The 19,078-nt window shown below is 62.7% G+C and overlaps 2 protein-coding genes across 5 annotated transcripts in view; one reads left to right on the top strand and one right to left on the bottom strand.

Annotated features, from left to right (window-relative positions):
- Positions 1-9,041, top strand: part of CASKIN1 (CASK interacting protein 1) — a 29,983-nt gene extending 20,942 nt beyond the window's left edge. For all 3 annotated transcript variants that reach the window (XM_066560698.1, XM_066560699.1, XM_066560697.1), the window contains 10 exons: positions 990-1,097; positions 1,186-1,304; positions 2,607-2,694; positions 4,671-4,768; positions 4,889-4,999; positions 5,071-5,172; positions 5,605-5,743; positions 5,814-7,931; positions 8,035-8,428; positions 8,843-9,041. In XM_066560698.1, the coding sequence (XP_066416795.1) occupies positions 990-1,097; positions 1,186-1,304; positions 2,607-2,694; positions 4,671-4,768; positions 4,889-4,999; positions 5,071-5,172; positions 5,605-5,743; positions 5,814-7,931; positions 8,035-8,428; positions 8,843-8,939 (3,374 nt within the window). In that variant the 3' untranslated portion in view covers positions 8,940-9,041. The remainder of the gene's footprint in view (positions 1-989; positions 1,098-1,185; positions 1,305-2,606; positions 2,695-4,670; positions 4,769-4,888; positions 5,000-5,070; positions 5,173-5,604; positions 5,744-5,813; positions 7,932-8,034; positions 8,429-8,842) is intronic.
- A 1,921-nt stretch (positions 9,042-10,962) lies between these two features.
- Positions 10,963-19,078, bottom strand: part of TRAF7 (TNF receptor associated factor 7) — a 30,796-nt gene continuing 22,680 nt past the window's right edge. For both annotated transcript variants that reach the window (XM_066560660.1, XM_066560661.1), the window contains 12 exons: positions 18,642-18,859; positions 18,368-18,441; positions 17,840-17,888; positions 17,587-17,714; positions 16,513-16,595; positions 16,336-16,375; positions 15,944-16,060; positions 14,791-14,913; positions 13,932-14,051; positions 12,507-12,638; positions 12,191-12,310; positions 10,963-11,667 (listed from right to left, as the gene is read on the bottom strand). In XM_066560660.1, the coding sequence (XP_066416757.1) occupies positions 11,653-11,667; positions 12,191-12,310; positions 12,507-12,638; positions 13,932-14,051; positions 14,791-14,913; positions 15,944-16,060; positions 16,336-16,375; positions 16,513-16,595; positions 17,587-17,714; positions 17,840-17,888; positions 18,368-18,441; positions 18,642-18,859 (1,219 nt within the window). In that variant the 3' untranslated portion in view covers positions 10,963-11,652. The remainder of the gene's footprint in view (positions 11,668-12,190; positions 12,311-12,506; positions 12,639-13,931; positions 14,052-14,790; positions 14,914-15,943; positions 16,061-16,335; positions 16,376-16,512; positions 16,596-17,586; positions 17,715-17,839; positions 17,889-18,367; positions 18,442-18,641; positions 18,860-19,078) is intronic.

The following is a 19,078-nucleotide window of genomic DNA, read 5'->3' as shown; positions in this document are numbered from 1 at the left end:
CCCTGCTGTGCTCCTTCAGTGACTTTATCACCTTATACCACCCGTCCCCTGCTACGGTTGGTGCTGTTGGAGTGAGCAGCTCCATGAACAGAACTGGCCTGGTTGGCAGTGAGGTGACAATGTGCCACAGCTGGTGGCGGGGTGGCAGTGCCCCATGGCTGGCAGTGAGGTGGCAACACCCCATGGCTGGTGGTGGTGTGGCAGTGCCCCATGGCTCGCAGGACAGTGGTGGTGCCGTGGTGGGGCTGTGGCAGCACTGGCCTTGTAGGGCTGTTGTCCATCTCACCTGATGCTGTTTTCCCCCTGCACTCGGAGCTGGCTGTCCCTGGTGCAAGTGGGACCTGGCAGAGGTGGCCAGCACAGTGAGCTGGTGAGGAGCCGTGCCCTGGGGTGACCCTCAAAGCTGTGCCCCAGAGGAGGACCAGGTCCTCTCATCCACTGCTGTGTCCCCTGTGTGTCTCCAGGGTTTCAACACCCGGTGCCTGGCCCTGCACAGCCCCTGGGTCCCCGCAGATGGATGCAGGCAGCTGCAGGGACATGGCCAGCACTGCCTGGGACAGGGGACAGTGGGGTGGGAGCCCTGGTCCCCACTGCTTGAGTTTGCCCAGCTCCCTTTGCTCCCTGCACCGGGTCATGTCCCCATCCTGTCCTATGAAGGGATGACATGGTCCCTGTCCCTTGTCCAGGCTCAGCCAGGGCATTGGAACGCCCCACCATGGTCTGTCCCTGGCTGGCAGTGAGGAAGGGATGCTCTGCACAACAGAGCCCAGGGCCGGTCACTGTCACCTCTGCCAGCTTGGGGTGGGACAGTGCCCTAGGATGGCTCTGGGCATGGACACAGCCGGGGTCCCCACGCCTTCCCTGTGGGGCTGTTCCCACCTGCAGCAGCGCCAGTCCCGGGGCCGTGGTCACCTCCCTGTGCCACAGCCGTGCGAGCCTGAGCGCAGCGCCACACGCCTGACAGCCGCTCTCTCTGCTCTGCCACCAAGGGTCCCGCGGGGCCGACATGAGCCCGTCCCACCTGTCCCCGTCGCAGGGCGGATCGGCCACGGCAGCGCCCACCGAGGAGATCTGGGTGCTGCGGAAACCCTTCGCAGGTACGGCACCGGTGGGACGCAGAGCGCGTGCCATGGTGTCCCCTAAGAGCGGGGCACAGAGCCCTGACAGCCTCTCCTCTGTGTGCAGGTGGTGACCGCAGCAGCCTGGGCAGCACGGGCAGCGTGGCCTCGGCGCGCAGCTCGGGGAGCGGGCAGAGCGCGGGCAGCGGGGCGCACGCCCTGCACGCCGGCTCCGAGGGCGTCAAGGTAAGGAGAGCCCTGAGGCGGCCGTGCCAGCTGCTGCTGGCTGCACTCCTGCAGCGTTTGCTGCCTGCCCTGACCTCAGCTGGTGCTTGACTGGGTGCTGTGCAGTCTCATCGATACCCTGTGTGCCACCAGCTATGCTGTCACCGACAGCGGCCACCAGCCTGTCCCCTCCACCCTGAGTGCTGCCTGGGCCTGGGCTCAGCCCCTGCAAAACATTCCACAGGTCCATGGGGCTGCTGTGCCATGTCTCTGCTGCCACTTGCAGGGGCCTCTGCACTGTGCTCTGTCCTGCACACACTGCTGCCATCAGCCTGGCACACTGCAACCAGCACCATGCACTGCTGCCACTGGCCTGGCACACTGCCACCATGCACTGCTGCCACCAGCCTGGCACACTGCCACCATGCACTGCTGCCACCATGCACTGCTGCCACTGGCCTGGCACACTGCCACCAATGCACTGCTGCCACTGGCCTGGCACACTGCCACCATGCACTGCTGCCACTGGCCTGGCACACTGCCACCAATGCACTGCTGCCACCGGCCTGGCACACTGCAACCAGCACCATGCACTGCTGCCACCAGCCTGGCACACTGCAACCAGCAACATGCACTGCTGCCACCGGCCTGGCACACTGCCACCAATGCACTGCTGCCACCGGCCTGGCACACTGCAAACATGCACTGCTGCCACCATGCACTGCTGCCACTGGCCTGGCACACTGCCACCATGCACTGCTGCCACCAGCACCGCACACCGCGCTGCACGCTGCCCTGCCACGACTGCCACAATAGCCCTGCAGTGCCCCTGGGATGTCCCATTCCCTGGCAATGGCACCTGCCAGCCCACCGGCCCCAGCGCCCACCAGCCCACATCCCCTGGCACCCTGCCTGCCGTGCCCATGTGCCCCTGAGCCTCAGCACGCTGCCAGCCAGGGGGGCTCCATCCCGCGGGCACAGGGGACCCCCAGCCCGTGCCAGCAGCCTGGGCTGGGCGTGTGCCAGGCCGGCTTTGGGGTGCGGCGGTGCCGTGGGCTCCTGCTGCCGGCAAAGCACCATCTGCTGCTCCCGCTCTCCCCGCTGCCGCCGAAATCTGCTGCAACCCTCCCTGCCCACCCTCGCCCGAGCTGGCAGCACCCGCAGCACCCACAGCATCCACGGTACCCGCGACACCGGCGACACCCGCGACACCGGCGACACCCGCGACACCGGCGACACCCGCGACACGCACCCCCGGCCCGCCGGCCCCCTCCGCCCGCCTCACTGCTGCCTGCTCTCCCCCCTTGCCGGGGTGTTTTTCAGCTGCTGGCAACGGTCCTTTCCCAGAAGGCTTCTGCGCAAGAGTCTGCCGTGGGCGATGGGCCGGCCAAGGCGCAGGACATCCCCGCAGGTGCGTGCTGCGGCCGCCCGGCTGCCGGAGCAGGAGGAGCCCTGGCCGTGCCGTGGATCCAGGGATTTGTCTTTTTTTTTATTGCCACGGCACCCGTCGCCAGAAGAAAAACGTGTGGGTAAAAAATGACTCTGTCGCCTTTCGGCTGCTGCCAGGCCTTCTCCTGCCTCGGTTAGTGGGGGCCCGTGGGGGGCGGGGGGCGGCGTGGGGCGGGCAGGGGGGGCACCGCTGCTCCCCGGCCCCTTCCCTTCCCTGGCCCCCCCGCCAGCCCTGCTGGAGCCCGAGTGGGGTCCCCCCCACCCCCGGCACCGCCGTCCGGGGGGCTGCAGGGAGCGCGGCCACGCCACCGGGGTGCCCACGCCACGGGACTGGCACGGGAGCGGGGACCGGGGGGACAGACGGGAGAGACACACGTGGGGGTGGGCGTGGGGGGATGCCCGGAGCTGCCCGGGCTGCGGGCAGAGAGAGCTGGGCAGGGGGATGCGCTCAGGGGAGGGGGCGCGCCCAGGGAGGGCGGTGGGCACGCGGGGAGGGGGGCGCAGACGTTGCTAGGGAGAGGGGGAAACATGCTGGAGAGATGCAGACGCAAGTGGGATGCAGACGTGAGGGAGATGCACACGGCAGAGGGATGCACATGTGAGGAGGATGCCCACGCGAGAGGGATGCAGATGCCCGAAGGATGCACACACAGGGAGGATGCACACGCACACACACACACACAGGGGGATGCACACACAGTGGGGATGCACACACACACACACACACACACACACACAGGGGGGATGCACACACACATGCACACACACACACACACAGTGGGGATGCACACACACACACACACACACACACACACACACACACACACACAGGGGGGATGCACACACACACACACACACACACACACACACACACAGGGGGAATGCACACACACACACACACAGGGGGATGCACACACAGTGGGGATGCACACACACACACACACACACACACACAGGGGGGATGCACACACACATGCACACACACACACACACAGTGGGGATGCACACACACACACACACACACACACACACACACACACACAGGGGGGATGCACACACACACACACACACACACACACACACACACACACAGGGGGAATGCACACACACACACACACAGGGGGATGCACACACAGTGGGGATGCACACACACACACACACACACACACACACACACACACGGGGGATGCACACACAGGGGGATGCACACACAGGGGGATGCACACGCACACACACACAGGGGGATGCACACACAGTGGGGATGCACACACACACACACACACACACAGGGGGGATGCACACACACATGCACACACACACACACACAGGGGGATGCACACACACACACACACACACACACACACACACACACAGGGAGGATGCACACACACATGCACACACACACACATGCACACACACACACACAGAAGATGCAGTTGCTGGTGGGGGGAGAAGGGGCTTCTCTTGTCCATCCTGATCAGACACATGAGGGAAGAATTTCAGGGCAGCCCTCCTTACCCTGCAGGGAGGGCACCAAGGGATGCCCGTGGGGGAGCCCAAGGGATGAACGCTCCTGCGAGCCTGCCTGGCGGGTGGCAAGGCCAGAGGAGTGTGGCCCGGGGGTTTTGGGCAGAGGGACCCTCCGGCTGCTGCCTGGGCTCCAGGGACACTGGCTCTGGGGGACAGCTCTGGCTGGGTCCCATTGCTCGGGTACAGCAGCTCTTCTGCCCCTCCCCGAGGAGCAGCACCCTGTCCGGGGCACTGCGGGTGCTCCGGGCTGCTCTGCTGGGCTGGGTGTCCCGTGTGCTCTCCTGTGCCCCCCTTGGCCCTGCCAGCCTGGGGCTGTGGCTGTGGCACCCCGCCAGGGCAGGGCTCGGCTCTCCCTTCCCTTGGCCGGAGCCCGGGGCCGGGCCGCGCTGACCGCCGCCCCTCCGGCAGGTTCGTCGCGGTCGCAGAGCGTGGCCAGCTCCCCCTACGCCCCCCAGCCCCCCGCCGAGCCCCAGCTGAAGAAAATGGAGCCTCCATCAGAGGGGAAGGTGAGCGGGGAGCGCTGGGTGCCGTGGGGAGCGTGTGGTGGGGACAGCTTGGGGGACAGGGCAGGAGTGGCGGGTCCCCATCCCCAGAGCTGCCCCCATCCATCTGTCCCCTCTCGCCAGAGCTCGGAGGCCGTGTACCAGTGGCTCTGCAAGTTCCAGCTGCAGCTCTACGCTCCCAACTTCATCAACGCCGGCTACGACATCACCACCATCAGCCGGATGACGCCGGAGGTGGGGCCGGGGGCGGTGGGAGGGAGGCACGGCCGGAGCAGGGCGGCACTGACCCCCCCTCTCTGCCCCAGGACCTCACGGCCATCGGGGTCACCAAGCCGGGGCACAGGAAGAAGATCGCCTCCGAGATCAACAACCTCAGCATCCCCGAGTGGCTGCCCGAGTACAAACCGGTGAGGGCTCTATAGGGCCAGGGGGACAGAAGCCACATCCATGGTGGCAACGAGTCCCCTCCTGTCTTCCAGGGAGGGGTGGCACTGGACAAGGGTGGGAGCTGGCTCCGTGGTCCCAGAGCTGCCCATGTTCCCTCATGGCAGCTCCCCAGAGCCCATCAGGCTGCTGCCAGCTGTCATCCCTGTGGATGTGGCACTGTGACACCCCTCCTGCCCCAATGTCTGGGCACAGTGAGAGGCTTCCCATGGGAACGGGGCTGGCAATAGCCCAGGATGCTTGTGGGGCACGGGGACAGCACAGGGCCAGGGAGAGTCCCCTGGGGCTGCGATCCCCCAGCAAAATGGGCTCTCCTGTGTGCCTGGGGTGCCTGGGGTGGCGGGGCCAGACCCCACTGCCAGCTGGTGCTGAGCTGTGCCCCGCACCCACCCCAGGCCAACCTGGCGCTGTGGCTCTCCATGATCGGCCTGTCCCAGTACTACAAGGTGCTGGTGGAGAACGGCTACGAGAACATCGACTTCATCACCGACATCACCTGGGAGGACCTGCAGGAGATCGGCATCACCAAGCTGGGTAAGGCCCCGCGCGCGGCGCTGCCTGCGGTGGCCTTGGCGGTGACACTGATGCCATGTGCCGCCCCCAGGCCACCAGAAGAAGCTGATGCTGGCGGTGAAGAAGCTGGCGGAGCTGCAGCGCGCCGAGCTGGGCAAGTACGAGCCGGGCACGCTGAAGAGGAAGGCGTCGGGGCCGAGCCCAGAGGTGCTGGCCATCGAGTCCCCGCCGCCGGAGCCGCCCGAGTGCCAGTCGCCCAAGATGACCACCTTCCAGGACAGCGAGCTCAGCAGCGAGCTGCAGGTGGCCATAACGGGCGAAGGCCCCGAGGAGCCCCCCGAGAAGGCGGCAAACCCCGCAGCCCCCGGTTACCGCTCGCCGCCGGGGCTGGGCGGCCGCGCCCGGGGCATGAGCAGCTCGCAGGAGCTGCTGGGGGACGGCCCGCGGGGCCCCCCCGCCGCCGCCATCTCCAAGAGCCAGGAGTACCTGGCGGAAGGGGCCGGGGAGAGCCCCCCTGCGCCGCCCAAGGAGAGCCGCCCGGCCCGGCACGGCCACCCCGTGAAGCGCGCCAGCGTGCCCCCGGTGCCCGGCAAGCCCCGGCAGCCCTTCCCCGCCTCCGCCGGGCAGCTGACGCCGCCGCAGACCCCCGGCAAGGCACGGCCCTCGTCCCCGCAAGGCCCGGCGGCCGCTCACGCCACGGCCAAGGTGAAGCCCACCCCGCAGCTGCTGCCGCCCGGCGAGCGCCCGGCATCGCCCCGCTCCCTGCCCCAGTCGCCCACGCACCGCGGCTTCGCCTACGTCCTGCCGCAGCCCGCCGAGGGCGAGGCGGCGCCGCCGCCGGGGGTGCCCGTGCTGCCCGTCTCGGTGCCCGTGCTGTGCCTGCCGCCGGCGGGCGAGGGCGAGGAGGAGCCGGGCAGGCCGAAGAAGCGGGCGCACAGCCTGAACCGCTACGCCGCCTCCGACAGCGAGCAGGAGCGGGACGAGCTGCTGGTGCCGGACGCGGGGCCCTACGCCACCGTGCAGCGCCGCGTGGGCCGCAGCCACTCGGTGCGGGCACCCGCCGGCGGCGACAAGAACGTCAACCGCAGCCAGTCCTTCGCCGTCCGGCCCAAGAAGAAGGGACCCCCGCCGCCCCCTCCCAAGCGCTCCAGCTCTGCCATCTCCAGCGCCGGCATGGCCGAGGACTTCCCCAAGGAGGGTGAGGGCGAGGCGGCCGTCGGAGCCCCCAGCGCCGAGGGCGAGGGCCGCCGGGAGCAGCGGCGGGCGAGCGACCTGGGCGGCAGCGTGGACACGGGCAGCGCCGGCAGCGTGCGCAGCATCGCGGCCATGCTGGAGATGTCGTCCATCGGCGGCGGGGCCCGCGCCCTGGCGCTGCAGAAGCCGCACGTGGCAGCCGGGCCGGGGCCGGCGCCGGCCAAGGCGCCCGAGGGCTACTACCTACAGCCCGGGCCGCCGCCGGGCAGCCCCGACCGCGCCCGCGTGGCCACCGTGCTGGCCACCGTCAAGCATAAGGAGGCCATCGGGCTGGACGGGGAGGTGGTGAACCGGCGCCGGACCATCAGCGGCCCCGTCACCGGGCTGGTGGCAGCCGCCCGCCGAGAGCGCGCCGACAGCGTGCGGTCGGAGGCGGCCGCCGACGGCCCCGGCGAGCGGCTGCGGGTGGAACGCGGCGGCTCCCCCGACGGCATCCCCTTCGCCGAGGACGGCACCCTCACCATCAAGCAGCGGCCGCGGCCCCTGGGGCCGGCCCGCGGGGAGACGGGCGAGGGGCTGTCCCCGGCCCACCGCCACGGGGACCTGGCCAAGGTGGAGGCCAGCGCCACGCTCAAGCGGCGGATCCGGGCCAGGCAGAGCCAGCAGGACGGCGTCCGCTTCGTCCTCACCGAGTCCGACACCGTCAAGCGCCGGCCCAAAGCCAAGGACAAGGAGCCGGCGCTGGAGCCGGCCACGCTCGCCGTGTACCAGAACGGCACCGGCACCGTGAAGCGGCGGCCGGCCTCGGAGCTGAGCGGGGCCGAGCCGCCGCCCACCCCGCCGCCCGCCGCCCGCCCCGACGGCCCCGAGTTCGTCCCGCCGCCCGCCGAGCCCAAGAAGCCCTTCAAGCCGCCGGTGTCCCCCAAGCCCGTGCTGACGCAGCCGCCTCAGAAGATGCCCGGGCCGCCGGTGCCCGTCCCCAAAAAGGTGCCCATCCCGAGCCCCGGCAGCCCAGGTAGGTGCCCCGCCAGCCCCCCGGGACGGGCGCTCCGCGGGGCGGACGCCGGGAGTGCCCGCCGGCCCCGCCGCCCTCCTGCCCCTCTCCCTTCTCTCCGCAGAGGTGAAGCGGGTCCATGGCACGCCGCCCCCGGTGTCCCCCAAGCCCACGCCGCCCCCCACGGCGCCCAAGCCCCCCAAGCCCCACGCCGCCATCCAGTCGGTGAGCGCCAGCTCCACGCCGGCCCCGTCGCCAGCCCGGCAGCTGAGCCCCGCGGCCAAGCCCTCGAGCACCCCGCCCTCGCTCTGCTCCAGCCCCGCCAAGCCCCTGTCGCCCGGCGCGCAGCCCCAGCAGGTGCCGGTGAAGCCGCCCCGCTCCACCATCGCCAGCCCGTCCGTGGACAGCGGCGGCCCCGAGCTGGCGCAGCAGAAGCTGGAGGAGACGAGCGCGTCCCTGGCCGCCGCGCTGCAGGCCGTGGAGGAGAAGATCAAGCAGGAGGACAGTCAGGCGGCAGAGTAAGGGGGCGCAGGGGTGGGTGTGAGGCCACTCGGTGCCACCGAGCACAGCAGGCCATAAGGAGCATGCTCAGGGGTCAGGCTGTGACACCGCGGCGGGAGTGGGATGGTGCCGGGGGACACCGGTGGAGCACCAGGGGACCCTGGCTGGAGCTGCCCTGGGGAGGTGGCACTGAAGGACATCTTGCTGGAGCAGCATGGGCAGGGGGACCTCGGCACGTGGGTGGCCTGGGGCCTGTCTTGGGGAGGGGACACTGGGGACATCGTGGAGCCAGAACACTGTGCCACGGCGCTGGGGACACAGTGCTGGGCACCGCAGCACAAAGGGGCAGGAAGGCCGTGCCAAGGGGCCCAGGGGGCTGTGCCGTGTCCCCGTTCCATGCCCTGCCCTGACGCGTCTCTGTCGCTCCCCAGCTCGGCCGTGGAGTCGAAGAGCACCGTGAGCATCCTGGACGACATCGGCAGCATGTTCGACGACCTGGCGGACCAGCTGGATGCCATGCTGGAGTGAGGGGCGCCAGGGCCCCGAGAACCTCAGGGCTTACGTGGGCACAAGGGCACAACGATCCACGACCCCCCGGCCCCGCCGCCCTCCCCCCGTCCCCTTTGTACAGCCGTCCCCTCCCGGACATCCCGTCCCTCGGGGTTTGCACAAAGAAGAAGATACCTCAGGATTGTGCTCACGGACTCGGCGCCGGCTCCGGCAGGACTCCCTTTTGCAGAAGCAAAAAAACAAAAAACAAAACAAAAACCACAGAAATAAATCCCAACAGAAGAAACAAAGCAACACAAAGCTCCGGACCGAGCCGCGGCCGGGGCTCCGGGGGGCTCCGGGCTGACCCTGGCAGCCGCGGCACCGCGGGTCACCGCCGCCCGAATGTAGCACAAGCCCTGCCCGGCGCGGTGGCTCCGCCAGCCGCGTGTCACCGACGGCTTTTGCTGGTGGCGGGGCCGGGCGGGCAAATGCACTTGGGTTTCTTTGCTCCGTTTTTTATTTTGATTTTTAAACTTTGTTTTCTTTTCTCGGTCGGCGTTGGCGGGGGCGGGCAAGGCTGGCGGTGGCCCTGGGGGCAGCGGGACGTGCCCCTGCCCGGCCCCTCCCCGCCTGGGGACAGGACGGTGATAAGCTATAAAAAAAAAGTATTAATTTATTGGAGGGGAAAAAAAAATAATAATAAAAAAAAGATATAAAGCAGATTTCCCCCAACCCCAAAATAATAAAAAAGAAATAAACTTTAACAAATATATATTTAAAAGATTTAAAAATATTAGCAATTATATATAAAGCAGTTTAAAAGAAATCAAGAGAAAACTGGATTTTAGCTTGAGAAAAACTATTAGATTATACTAAGCTGTGTGTCTTGTGGCAAACTCATTCTAAGAGTAGCACAATATTTACCTTTTCTCTGGGTGGAAGGTACGTGCGAGCGGTTCTGGTCGGGTTTTCCGTTGGGATTCAGTGTCGCGTCTTTCTTTTCCCACCGTTACGAACTCAAAGGATGTGCCTTGTTTTATGGAGGTTTTTGTTAATTCTCACACCGGAGGTGTTTCATTTCTTTTGGAGTGTCTTCAGGGTTTGGTTCGGTTTCTTTTCCTCGCTTTTGCTGTCGGTCTGTGTCTGGGTGCGTGTGGGTGTGCGTGGGTGTGCACGCGGGGTGCGTGTGCCCGGTGCGTCCCGCGGGATGCTCCGCTGTATATTCCTGTACAAACTGGAGTTGGAGTCTGGTTCAGTCGCTTGAGTCCTGATGAATGCATTTTTTGCTTGTGGTTTCCAAACAAAAGTGTTGCTGTTCCTTTCTTTCTCTCGAGACGTGGAGTGGTCTCTCCCTCCTTCCCTCTCCCTCCCTTCCCTGTCTCTCCCCCGTCTCTCCTGTTGTGGTCGCTGATCCAGATGTGTTTGGCACAACTTTGAAATTTCTTTTGAAAAAAACAAAAAACCAACAAAACACAAAAAAAAAAAAAGACTTTAAAAATAATTTAAAAAAATAAATAAATCACCCGCCTGAAAATATCTGTTGAAAATAAAAAAAAAATATGTATCTAAAAAAAAATCCATAAAGTTCTACATGATGGATATATACATATATATATTTTTTATGATTAAGTTATGGACTCTGTATCGTATCCCATCTGTCCAGCTCTGCATCTTGGTGCTGCTCCCTGCTCTTCTGTGCTTAGATTTCACCTCTACTCGTCTTTATTCTTCCTATTCTGAATTGTAGATGGCTCGTGGTGCTGTGAAGACGTTTGCTCCTATACCAAGTCTGGCAACAAATATTTAAACAAAAATAAAAAAATAAAACCCCTGCTGGGCTGCCACCACTGTTTGTGTCCCCAAGCCCTCCCGAGTCCTCGTGGTGTGCTGGGTGTTTGTGCTGCACAGTCTGAGGGCACCCCTGGGTGCCTCTGTGGGGTGCTGGGGCCTGGCTGGGACCTGTTCCCTGTGCAGTGTAGGGCCCAGGCACTTCAATTTTCACCCCACGGGGCCAGTGCTGGCTGCTGGCCCCCTGCAATAACTCACACCGGGCAGGAACAACTCTTTCTGCTTTTATTGTCAATGAAGAAATAATCAAATCTATATTACAATCTTAAAAACAGTAGAAAATGTGAGTAAAAATGCAACGGAGGCTTTTTGTCTTTAATGTGGAGACCATTATTACAGGGTGGTGAACAATGGGCTTGTGGAACTTGATTTGAGAACTAGCTGTGGCATAAAAATCGTACCTGGCTACTCAAGGAAACACCTCTTCCCAGCTGGATCGGCCCGGCGCCTTGGCAGTAAATTAAATACTAGAGACAGAAAGGGTTCGGGTGCCCACCCAGGGTACAGCCTAAAGCTCAGTCCTGCCACGGACAGGGGCCCAGCCTGTGCCCAGCAGACACACGGATCTGTCCAGTCCTGGCACTGGCACTGAGCCCCCAGGCCCAGTGTCACCCCAGCCCCAGCCTGGGGGTGTCCCCAGCTGGGGGGACACGAGCAGAGGAGGGCACTGGCATCGGAAGAGCTTCCTCTTTTCCAATCATCTGGGGCAGATGTGAGGGAACACCTGGAGCGTCCGTGGGGCAGAGCCGTCCGGAGAGCCGCCGGCCGAGGGGCAGCAGCAGCAGGCAGTGGTCGGTGCAGGAGGAGCTGCAGCAGTCGTTTCAGTGGTGTGGTCACCCACAGGCCGATGGAGGGGAGAGTTTTTGGTCTTTCAGTGTGCAGGACTCGTGTGACGCTCTCGTTAGCACGTCCAGACCTGTGGACAGACGATGGCACCGCAGGCAGTGACTCCTGAGCAGCCCTGTGGGCTTCTCCTCATCCCCACAGAGCTTCCCTCTGCACTGCCAGCATCCACAACACTGTCAGGAGGGAAACCTCCCACCCCTGGAGAACCATCCCCTTGTTTCAAAGACTCCCAGAATCATTAAGGTTGGAAATGACCTCCAAGATCATCAAATCCAACCTGTGACTGATCCCTACCTTGTCACCCAGCCCAGAGCACTGAGTGCCACCTCCAGGATGAGGACTCCACCACCTCCCTGGACAGCCCCTCCCTTAGCAACCCTTTCCATGAAGAAATTCTTCCTGATGCCCAACCTAAACCTCCCCTGGCCCAGTTTGAGGTTATGCCCTCTTGTCCGGTCACTTGTTCCCTGGCAGCAGAGCTCAGCCCTCACCTGGCCCCACCCTCCTGTCACTTTGACTCCTAACTCATTTAATGCCCTAAGTCCAGCACTGGAGGAGCCCAGCCCACGCAGGAGAAGCCTGGGCAGACCCACCTTTACAGTGCTGTCCACGGCGCCGGAGAAGAGGCGGCCGCGGGACACGGCCAGGGCGGTGACACTGCCCTGGTGGCGCAGCAGGGTCTGGGTGCAGATCATGTTGTCCATGCTCCACACCTGTGGGGACACACGGGGACGTGAGCCCAGCACAGCCCGGAGCACCACGAGGGACAGGGGGGATGCTGCACGTCACGGGTGACACAGGTGACACGAGTGACACACAGAGGCCCCTGGGGTTCCCCCCACCCTTTCCTTGGGGCTCCTGGGCTGTGCCAGGCTCCGTGTCCAGCCCCACACACGGCCCCACACGCACCCTGAGCGAGCGGTCGTAGGACGCGCTGAAGACTTTGGTTTGATCGGGCGTGGAGATGACGGCGAGGGCGTAGACTGTGCCCACGTGCCCGGTCAGCGTGCGCACCTGCTCCTTGGTCTCGATGTCCCACACCTGTGGGGACAGCTGGGCTTGGGCATCACACTGGGCTGAGGCCACCCAGCTCCCCTCTGGGAGCTGTTCCTGCCTCCACGCACAGTGCCAGGGGGGTGCTGTGCCCCAGGGGATGGGCAGAGGCAGGTGCTGTGCCCAGGGGACAGCCAGGGCCAGGTGCTGTGCCCAGGGGACAGCCAGAGACAGGTGCTGTGCCTGAGGGGATGGGCAGAGCCAGGTGCTGTGCCCCAGGGGATGGGCAGAGCCAGGTGCTGTGCCCAGGGGACAGCCAGAGACAGGTGCTGTGCCCGAGGGGATGCGCAGAGCCAGGTGCTGTGCCCAGGGGACAGCCAGAGACAGGTGCTGTGCCCAGGGGACAGCCAGAGACAGGTGCTGTGCCCCAGGGGATGGGCAGAGGCAGGTGCTGTGCCCAGGGGACAGCCAGGGCCAGGTGCTGTGCCCAAGGGGATGGGCAGAGCCAGGTGCCTATCCCCATGCCCCTGTGCCCATCCCCAAGCCTCTGTGCCCATCCCATACGTGGATGAGATTCTCCTGTGCCCACCCCCAAGCCCTCTGCCCATGCCATACATGGATGAGGTTCCCCTGTGCCCATCCCCAAGCCCTGTGCCCATCCCCAAGCCCTGTGCCCATCCCATATGTGGATGAGGTTCCCCTGTGCCCATCCCCAAGCCCTGTGCCCGTGCCATACGTGAATGAGGTTCCCCTGTGCCCATCCCCAAGCCCTGTGCCTGTGCCATACGTGAATGAGGTTCTCCTGTGCCCATCCCCAAGCCCTGTGCCCGTGCCATACGTGGATGAGGTTCCCCTGTGCCCACCCCCAAGGCCTGTGCCTGTGCCATACGTGGATGAGGTTCCCCTGTGCCCACCCCCAAGCCCTGTGCCCATCCCCAAGCCCTGTGCCCATCCCCAAGCCCTGTGCCCGTGCCATACGTGAATGAGGTTCTCCTGTGCCCATCCCCAAGCCCTGTGCCCATCCCATATGTGGATGAGGTTCTCCTGTGCCCATCCCCAAGCCCTGTGCCCATCCCCAAGCCCTGTGCCCATCCCATATGTGGATGAGGTTCTCCTGTGCCCATCCCCAAGCCCTGTGCCCGTGCCATACGTGAATGAGGTTCTCCTGTGCCCATCCCCAAGCCCTGTGCCCATCCCCAAGCCCTGTGCCCATCCCATATGTGGATGAGGTTCTCCTGTGCCCATCCCCAAGCCCTGTGCCCGTGCCATACGTGGATGAGGTTCTCCTGTGCCCATCCCCAAGCCCTGTGCCCACCCCCAAGGCCTGTGCCCGTGCCATACGTGGATGAGGTTCTCGTAGGTGCCACACACGATGTGGTGGTTGGTCACGGCGATGGAGTAGACGCTGCCTCCCGACGTCTGCAGCACGTGCACACACTCCAGGTTCCGGATGTCCCAGATCTGAGAGAGATGGAGCAGAGGCAGGATGAGACCCTACTCCCCAGGGGAGATCCCTTGCAGCCATTCTGCCACGCACAGAGTCAGCCTGGCTCCCCGTGTGCCCAGATCGCACCTTTAGGGACAACCCCATCCAGCTGGGAATGTTTAGCACTGCAGAGCAAACCTCTGTTACCTTATTTAGCTGCCCAACTTTAAATATCCAGGCTGGAAAGGTGGTGTGGAGACTTCACACCCTTTGTATGTGACTGCACACATGTGCACACACAGCCCAGTCCTTGACAGCACTAAAACCCAGCGCAGACAAATTAACAGAGATTCATTAACACTGAGAAGGGCAACTTCCAATTTTCCTGTGTCCCCCAGACAGTTCACCCCTGAGAGGTGACCTATTCATCAGAACCTGAGCCAGCACAGAGGAGGGAGGGCACTGGGAACCCTCACACGGATTTATGGTAGCTCTGCAGCCAGGCAGTGACCTTCCCCCGTTATCAGCAGGAGTGTCAGTGCAGATAAGGCTGCAGCAGCCTCCAGGCGCCACGGCTGAGGCCCCAGTTTGTCCCATGAGCCTCCCCAGCAGCTCCCAAGGCCCAGCCTGAGGAGATGCAATCAGCACAGGAAAACCCCACGTGTCAGCAGTGCTCTCACATCCCAGCAGCTCCTCTGGTGCTGCTGCCCCAGTGCAGAGCCCAGAGAGGGACAGGGACAGGGGGCTCAGGGTGTCACCAGTGCTCAGTCCCACCTTGATGGTCTGGTAGGATCCACTGTACAGATAGTTCTGGGAAGCCACCAGTGCTCGAACCCAGTGGTTGAGACCTGTCAGCTCCTTCTTCAGCTTGAGCTCAGTTCCCACAATATCCCACACCTGTGGAAAGCAGGGACACACACGGGGTGGGGAGAATCTCAGTGGGGCTGGGCAGGACACAGCAGTGCCCACCCTCCCTGCCCGAGGCCCTCACAGCTCTTGTGGGCATCCTCGTGCCAGCTCTCCTGCCTGATGGGAACTGCCTGATCCCACTGACTTGCAGATAAAACCCAGAAACTGCTGAGGAAGCACATTCCCTGAGGGAGCCAGCCTGGAGCCTGCATTATTGCTGGCAGAGACCCTCCCCTAGCAGAGCCACGGGCTGCAAAGCCTAAACCACAGCTGCAGCAAGGAACTGCCCTGCACCTCCCCTCCCACCCCTGGCACACGGGGACTGGCAGATCTCACTCCCCCCGCTCTGAGCCTACCTGGCTCATTGGCAGGAAGTGGCCAGGGATGACAAACCCAAAAGGCCCCAAATTCTCCTCGTGCTGTGTGGCTGCTCCAGCCTTGAGCCCTCTCCAGAGCTGAACCACTCCAGGCCCCAGATAAAGAAAAGAGCACAGTCCTCTTACAGATGGACGGGCCCATAAGCTGTCTCACCAGGAGCTGGAAGCACAACCACAGGAATCTAGCCAAGGCTTTAAAGGGCAGCCTGAAAAGCTGTTCCTGATTTCTGCATGTTTTAGGTAGGGAAGGCAGACTCAAGATCCTTTGGAGGTGGTTTCAAAACAGACAGCTTGGATCTCCAGCCATTTCTGGAGCCCAGACACAATTCCCAATGATCTGGGCAGGTCTGTTGGGGACCTGAGGACACACACACACTCAGGAGCTGCCAGGATACTGCAGCTGCAGCCTCAGGTTTAGAGTTGGAAGAAATACAGTGTTTTTGCAGCCAGAGAACAGCTTTCCCTTGAGCACAGAGCATGGGCTAAACCTCTGCAGGGCTGGCTGCTCTGTGGCTCAGGAGACCTTAGCAACAAGGTCACCTACAGGTCAAAAATGCCACTTCCTTCCTCTTTGGACACTTCTGCCTCAGAGTTTGTACCCCTGGTCCCCAAGCAGTCCCAGAGGAGCCCTGGAGCTGCACCTTGATGGCTTTGAGGGAGCCACTGAAGAGCATGTTGTGTGAGGAGACCAAAGTGCAAACAGGATTGTCGTGTGCTCGGATCGTGTTCACCTTCTGCAGGTTCTGAATATCCCAGACCTGCAAACAAGAATCGTGGAATGCTTTAGGTGGGAAAAGCCCTCTAAGATCACTGTCCAGCCCACCAAAGCAGAGCACCCATGAGGAACTGGACAGGCCACCCTGCCCCAGCCCAGAGCACCAGCCCCCTGCTCCCAGGGAGGAGCTGGAGTGGGAAATCCATCCTGTAGGAAAGCCCCACGCCCACCCCAGGGGTGGATCCAGCACAGGAGGGTCATCAGTCCCCCCTGGCAGAGGAGGGGCAGGCCCTGCTGCTGTGGGTGCCCTGTACTCACAATGATGGTGCAGTCAGCAGAGCCACTGTACAGCTTGTTCCTGCAATGACACAAAGAGGGTCACCGAGGGCAGTGCCATGGCACATGCAGGGCAGAGGATGGCAAGTGTGAGGGCATGCTCAGGGGCCCCAGGGCTGTCCCCACTCTCCCCAGGGACAGGTGCACCTTGTCACTCACCCCTGGATGCAGAGAGCCAGCACAATTCCATCGTGACCCTCCAGGGTCTTTTGGCACTTGTAAGTGGTACAGGTATCCCAAACCTAACAGAGAACAAGGGGCAGAGGCTGGAGCCTGGGCAGGATGTCAGCAGCCAGGGGAGGAAACAGGCTGGCTGCCACCTGGGCACTGCCTGGCACCTGGGCACTGCCTGGCAGCCCTGCAGGCCTGGCTAGCACAGGGAAAGGACTGCAGAGGGCCAGGCTGAAGCTAACGAGACACAGGCCAGCAGCTGCTCCAGCTCTGCTGCCTCAGCCCAGGCCAACACCACACTCTGAGACAAAGGAGCAGCTCTCAGGCTCCTGCTGTAGCACCTCCCACCCCATCCCAGGGCTCCAGTGGCACAGCACAGCTTCCTCTGCCACTGCACAGGCTTTTCCCTGAGCACACAGGGCTCTCTCAGGAGGAACGGGGGAATGTGGTGCCCAGAGCAGAGCAGGGGAAAAATCTGCTTTCCTTCCCTAATGTGCAGCAATATCCATTTCCCTCCACGTGGTTCTACAACCAAGGAAGCTCAACAAAGCTCTGGCAGGGTCAGCTGTGGCAGCCAGGGGGTCCCCAGCCTGGCCAGCAGCCACCACAGTGACACTGGGAAGGGCTGCTGAGGCTGCACTGGGGCAGTGCTGTCACTCTGAGTTACTGAAAACAGGACAAAGGAAAACAAACATGCCATAAAACAGGGAAAGGACACGTTGGATCAGGGACAAATGTTTTGTTCAAAGATGACTTTTTATGACAAAGGAACATAAAATCAGAAGCTGAAATAGTCCTGAATACCCTAAATGCCACATAAAGCAAAACCAGCAGCTGCAGGAATGAGATTCTAATCAGGGCCTTGCAAAGATCTCTGTTTGACTCTCAATTTCACTAGCACATAATGTTTCCTTGCAGATAATTTTGTCCAGCTATAATCATAAAGAATCATTTGATTCTTGGGAGGAAACTTAGGAAGCAGCATCCACCCACCCCACAAATGAACTCAGCTTCTGTTCCACGTGCAAATGAGGAAGGTGCATGGAAGAGGGAAGCTCTTACCTTAATGGTTTTGTCTGAGGAGCCACTGAAGAGCAAGTCTCCTATGGAGTACACACACAAACACCACACGGGGCCCTGGTGGCCCACAAAGGTCCCCTTGCACTTGAAGATCTGCTGAGGATCATAGGCTGCAGAGAGGAGAGCCAGGTGAGGGAGGGAGGGCAGTGCTGCTGCTCTGCACAGCTGTGAGAGCAGCCAGGAGGGGCTCCCTGGGCTCCCCACACCCAGCCCAGGCAAAAATGGGGATACTCACATCCAAGGATGCCCATGTTGAGCCGAGCATTGATGTGGGAGAGCTCATCCTGAAAAACACAACAAGCTGTGTGAGCTGTGGAGCCATCCAGGCCAGCCTGCCCTGGGCATGGCTTTAGGACTGTCCCCTCCACTGCTCCAACCCCTCTTGCATTCTTGACTCCCACAGGGCCCTTCCTGAGTGGCCAACTCATCCCCTGACCACAGCTCTCTGCTCTACTCTGTGACTGCCACGTCCCTCTGGCACCTCCCTCCAGAGACCACAGGGCTCTGGCAGCACCTCAGAGCTGCACTAAACTCTCAGTATTTGGAGAGGCCCAGAAATACCTCTCAGAAAATACTGTCCTGTCCTCACTCTGCAATTCACCAGACTGCTTGGATCTGCTCATCTCCCTGCGTTCTGGGGACAATGCCCCTGCAAAAGGCCCAGGCTTTGGAGCAGAAGGCTCTCCCCAAAGGCTCCCCCCACTGCAGGAGAAGCCCAGCCAGGGGCAGAGCCAGGTAACTCCAGGCCAGGGCCCATCCTCACGTTCAGCATGGAGGCGTCCCTGCGGAATTCCATCAGGTCCTCGCTCAGCTTGCTCTGGTTCTCATCCAGCACATCTGTGAGAGAGGGACAGGCCCACAGTCACTGCAGAGCCACTGCTGGCACCCCAGGGAACAGGCAGAGGGCACCCACTGCCCCCCAGCCTGGGAACACAGCGCTGCCATCAGCAGCAGGGAGAGCAACCCCATAATGCAGCACCCAAGAGCTGCCCTGTCCCTGCAGCCCTGAGCACAGAGCCCGTCTGCTGCACACTCACCAAACTTCAGCTCCAGGTTCTTCTCCAGCTGGTCGATTTTCTCAGAGAGTTTGCCCAGCATGGAGCGCAGGAAGGCGATCTCCTGGTCCTTCTGGGCCATGGCCACCTGCATCTCGTGGAAGCGATCGTCCGTCTGCTGCAGGAACTCCTTCAGCCCCTCGAACTTGCACGTCTCCAGGTGGGTCTCGTAGGTGTCCTGGTTTCCTATGAATGCACACCTGGGGGGAAGGCAGATGCTGGCTGGAGCAGGGCTCTCCTGGAGCCTCCTTGCTCAGCTGTCTCCTCAGGGGAGCTCCAAGGCCTGCGTGGGTCCCCAGCTGTCCTGCTCCTCCTGCCAGCAGCAGGGATTCTGTGGCTCGTGATCCTTCAAAGGGTGGACTTGATCATCGTGGAGGTCCTTTCTAGTTTTAATGGTTCTCTGATCCTGCTGGGAGAGG

The sequence above is a fragment of the Molothrus aeneus genome, chromosome 16, assembly GCF_037042795.1.
Source record: "Molothrus aeneus isolate 106 chromosome 16, BPBGC_Maene_1.0, whole genome shotgun sequence".
NCBI lineage: Eukaryota > Metazoa > Chordata > Aves > Passeriformes > Icteridae > Molothrus > Molothrus aeneus.
This window is presented reverse-complemented; position numbering and strand designations above follow the sequence as displayed.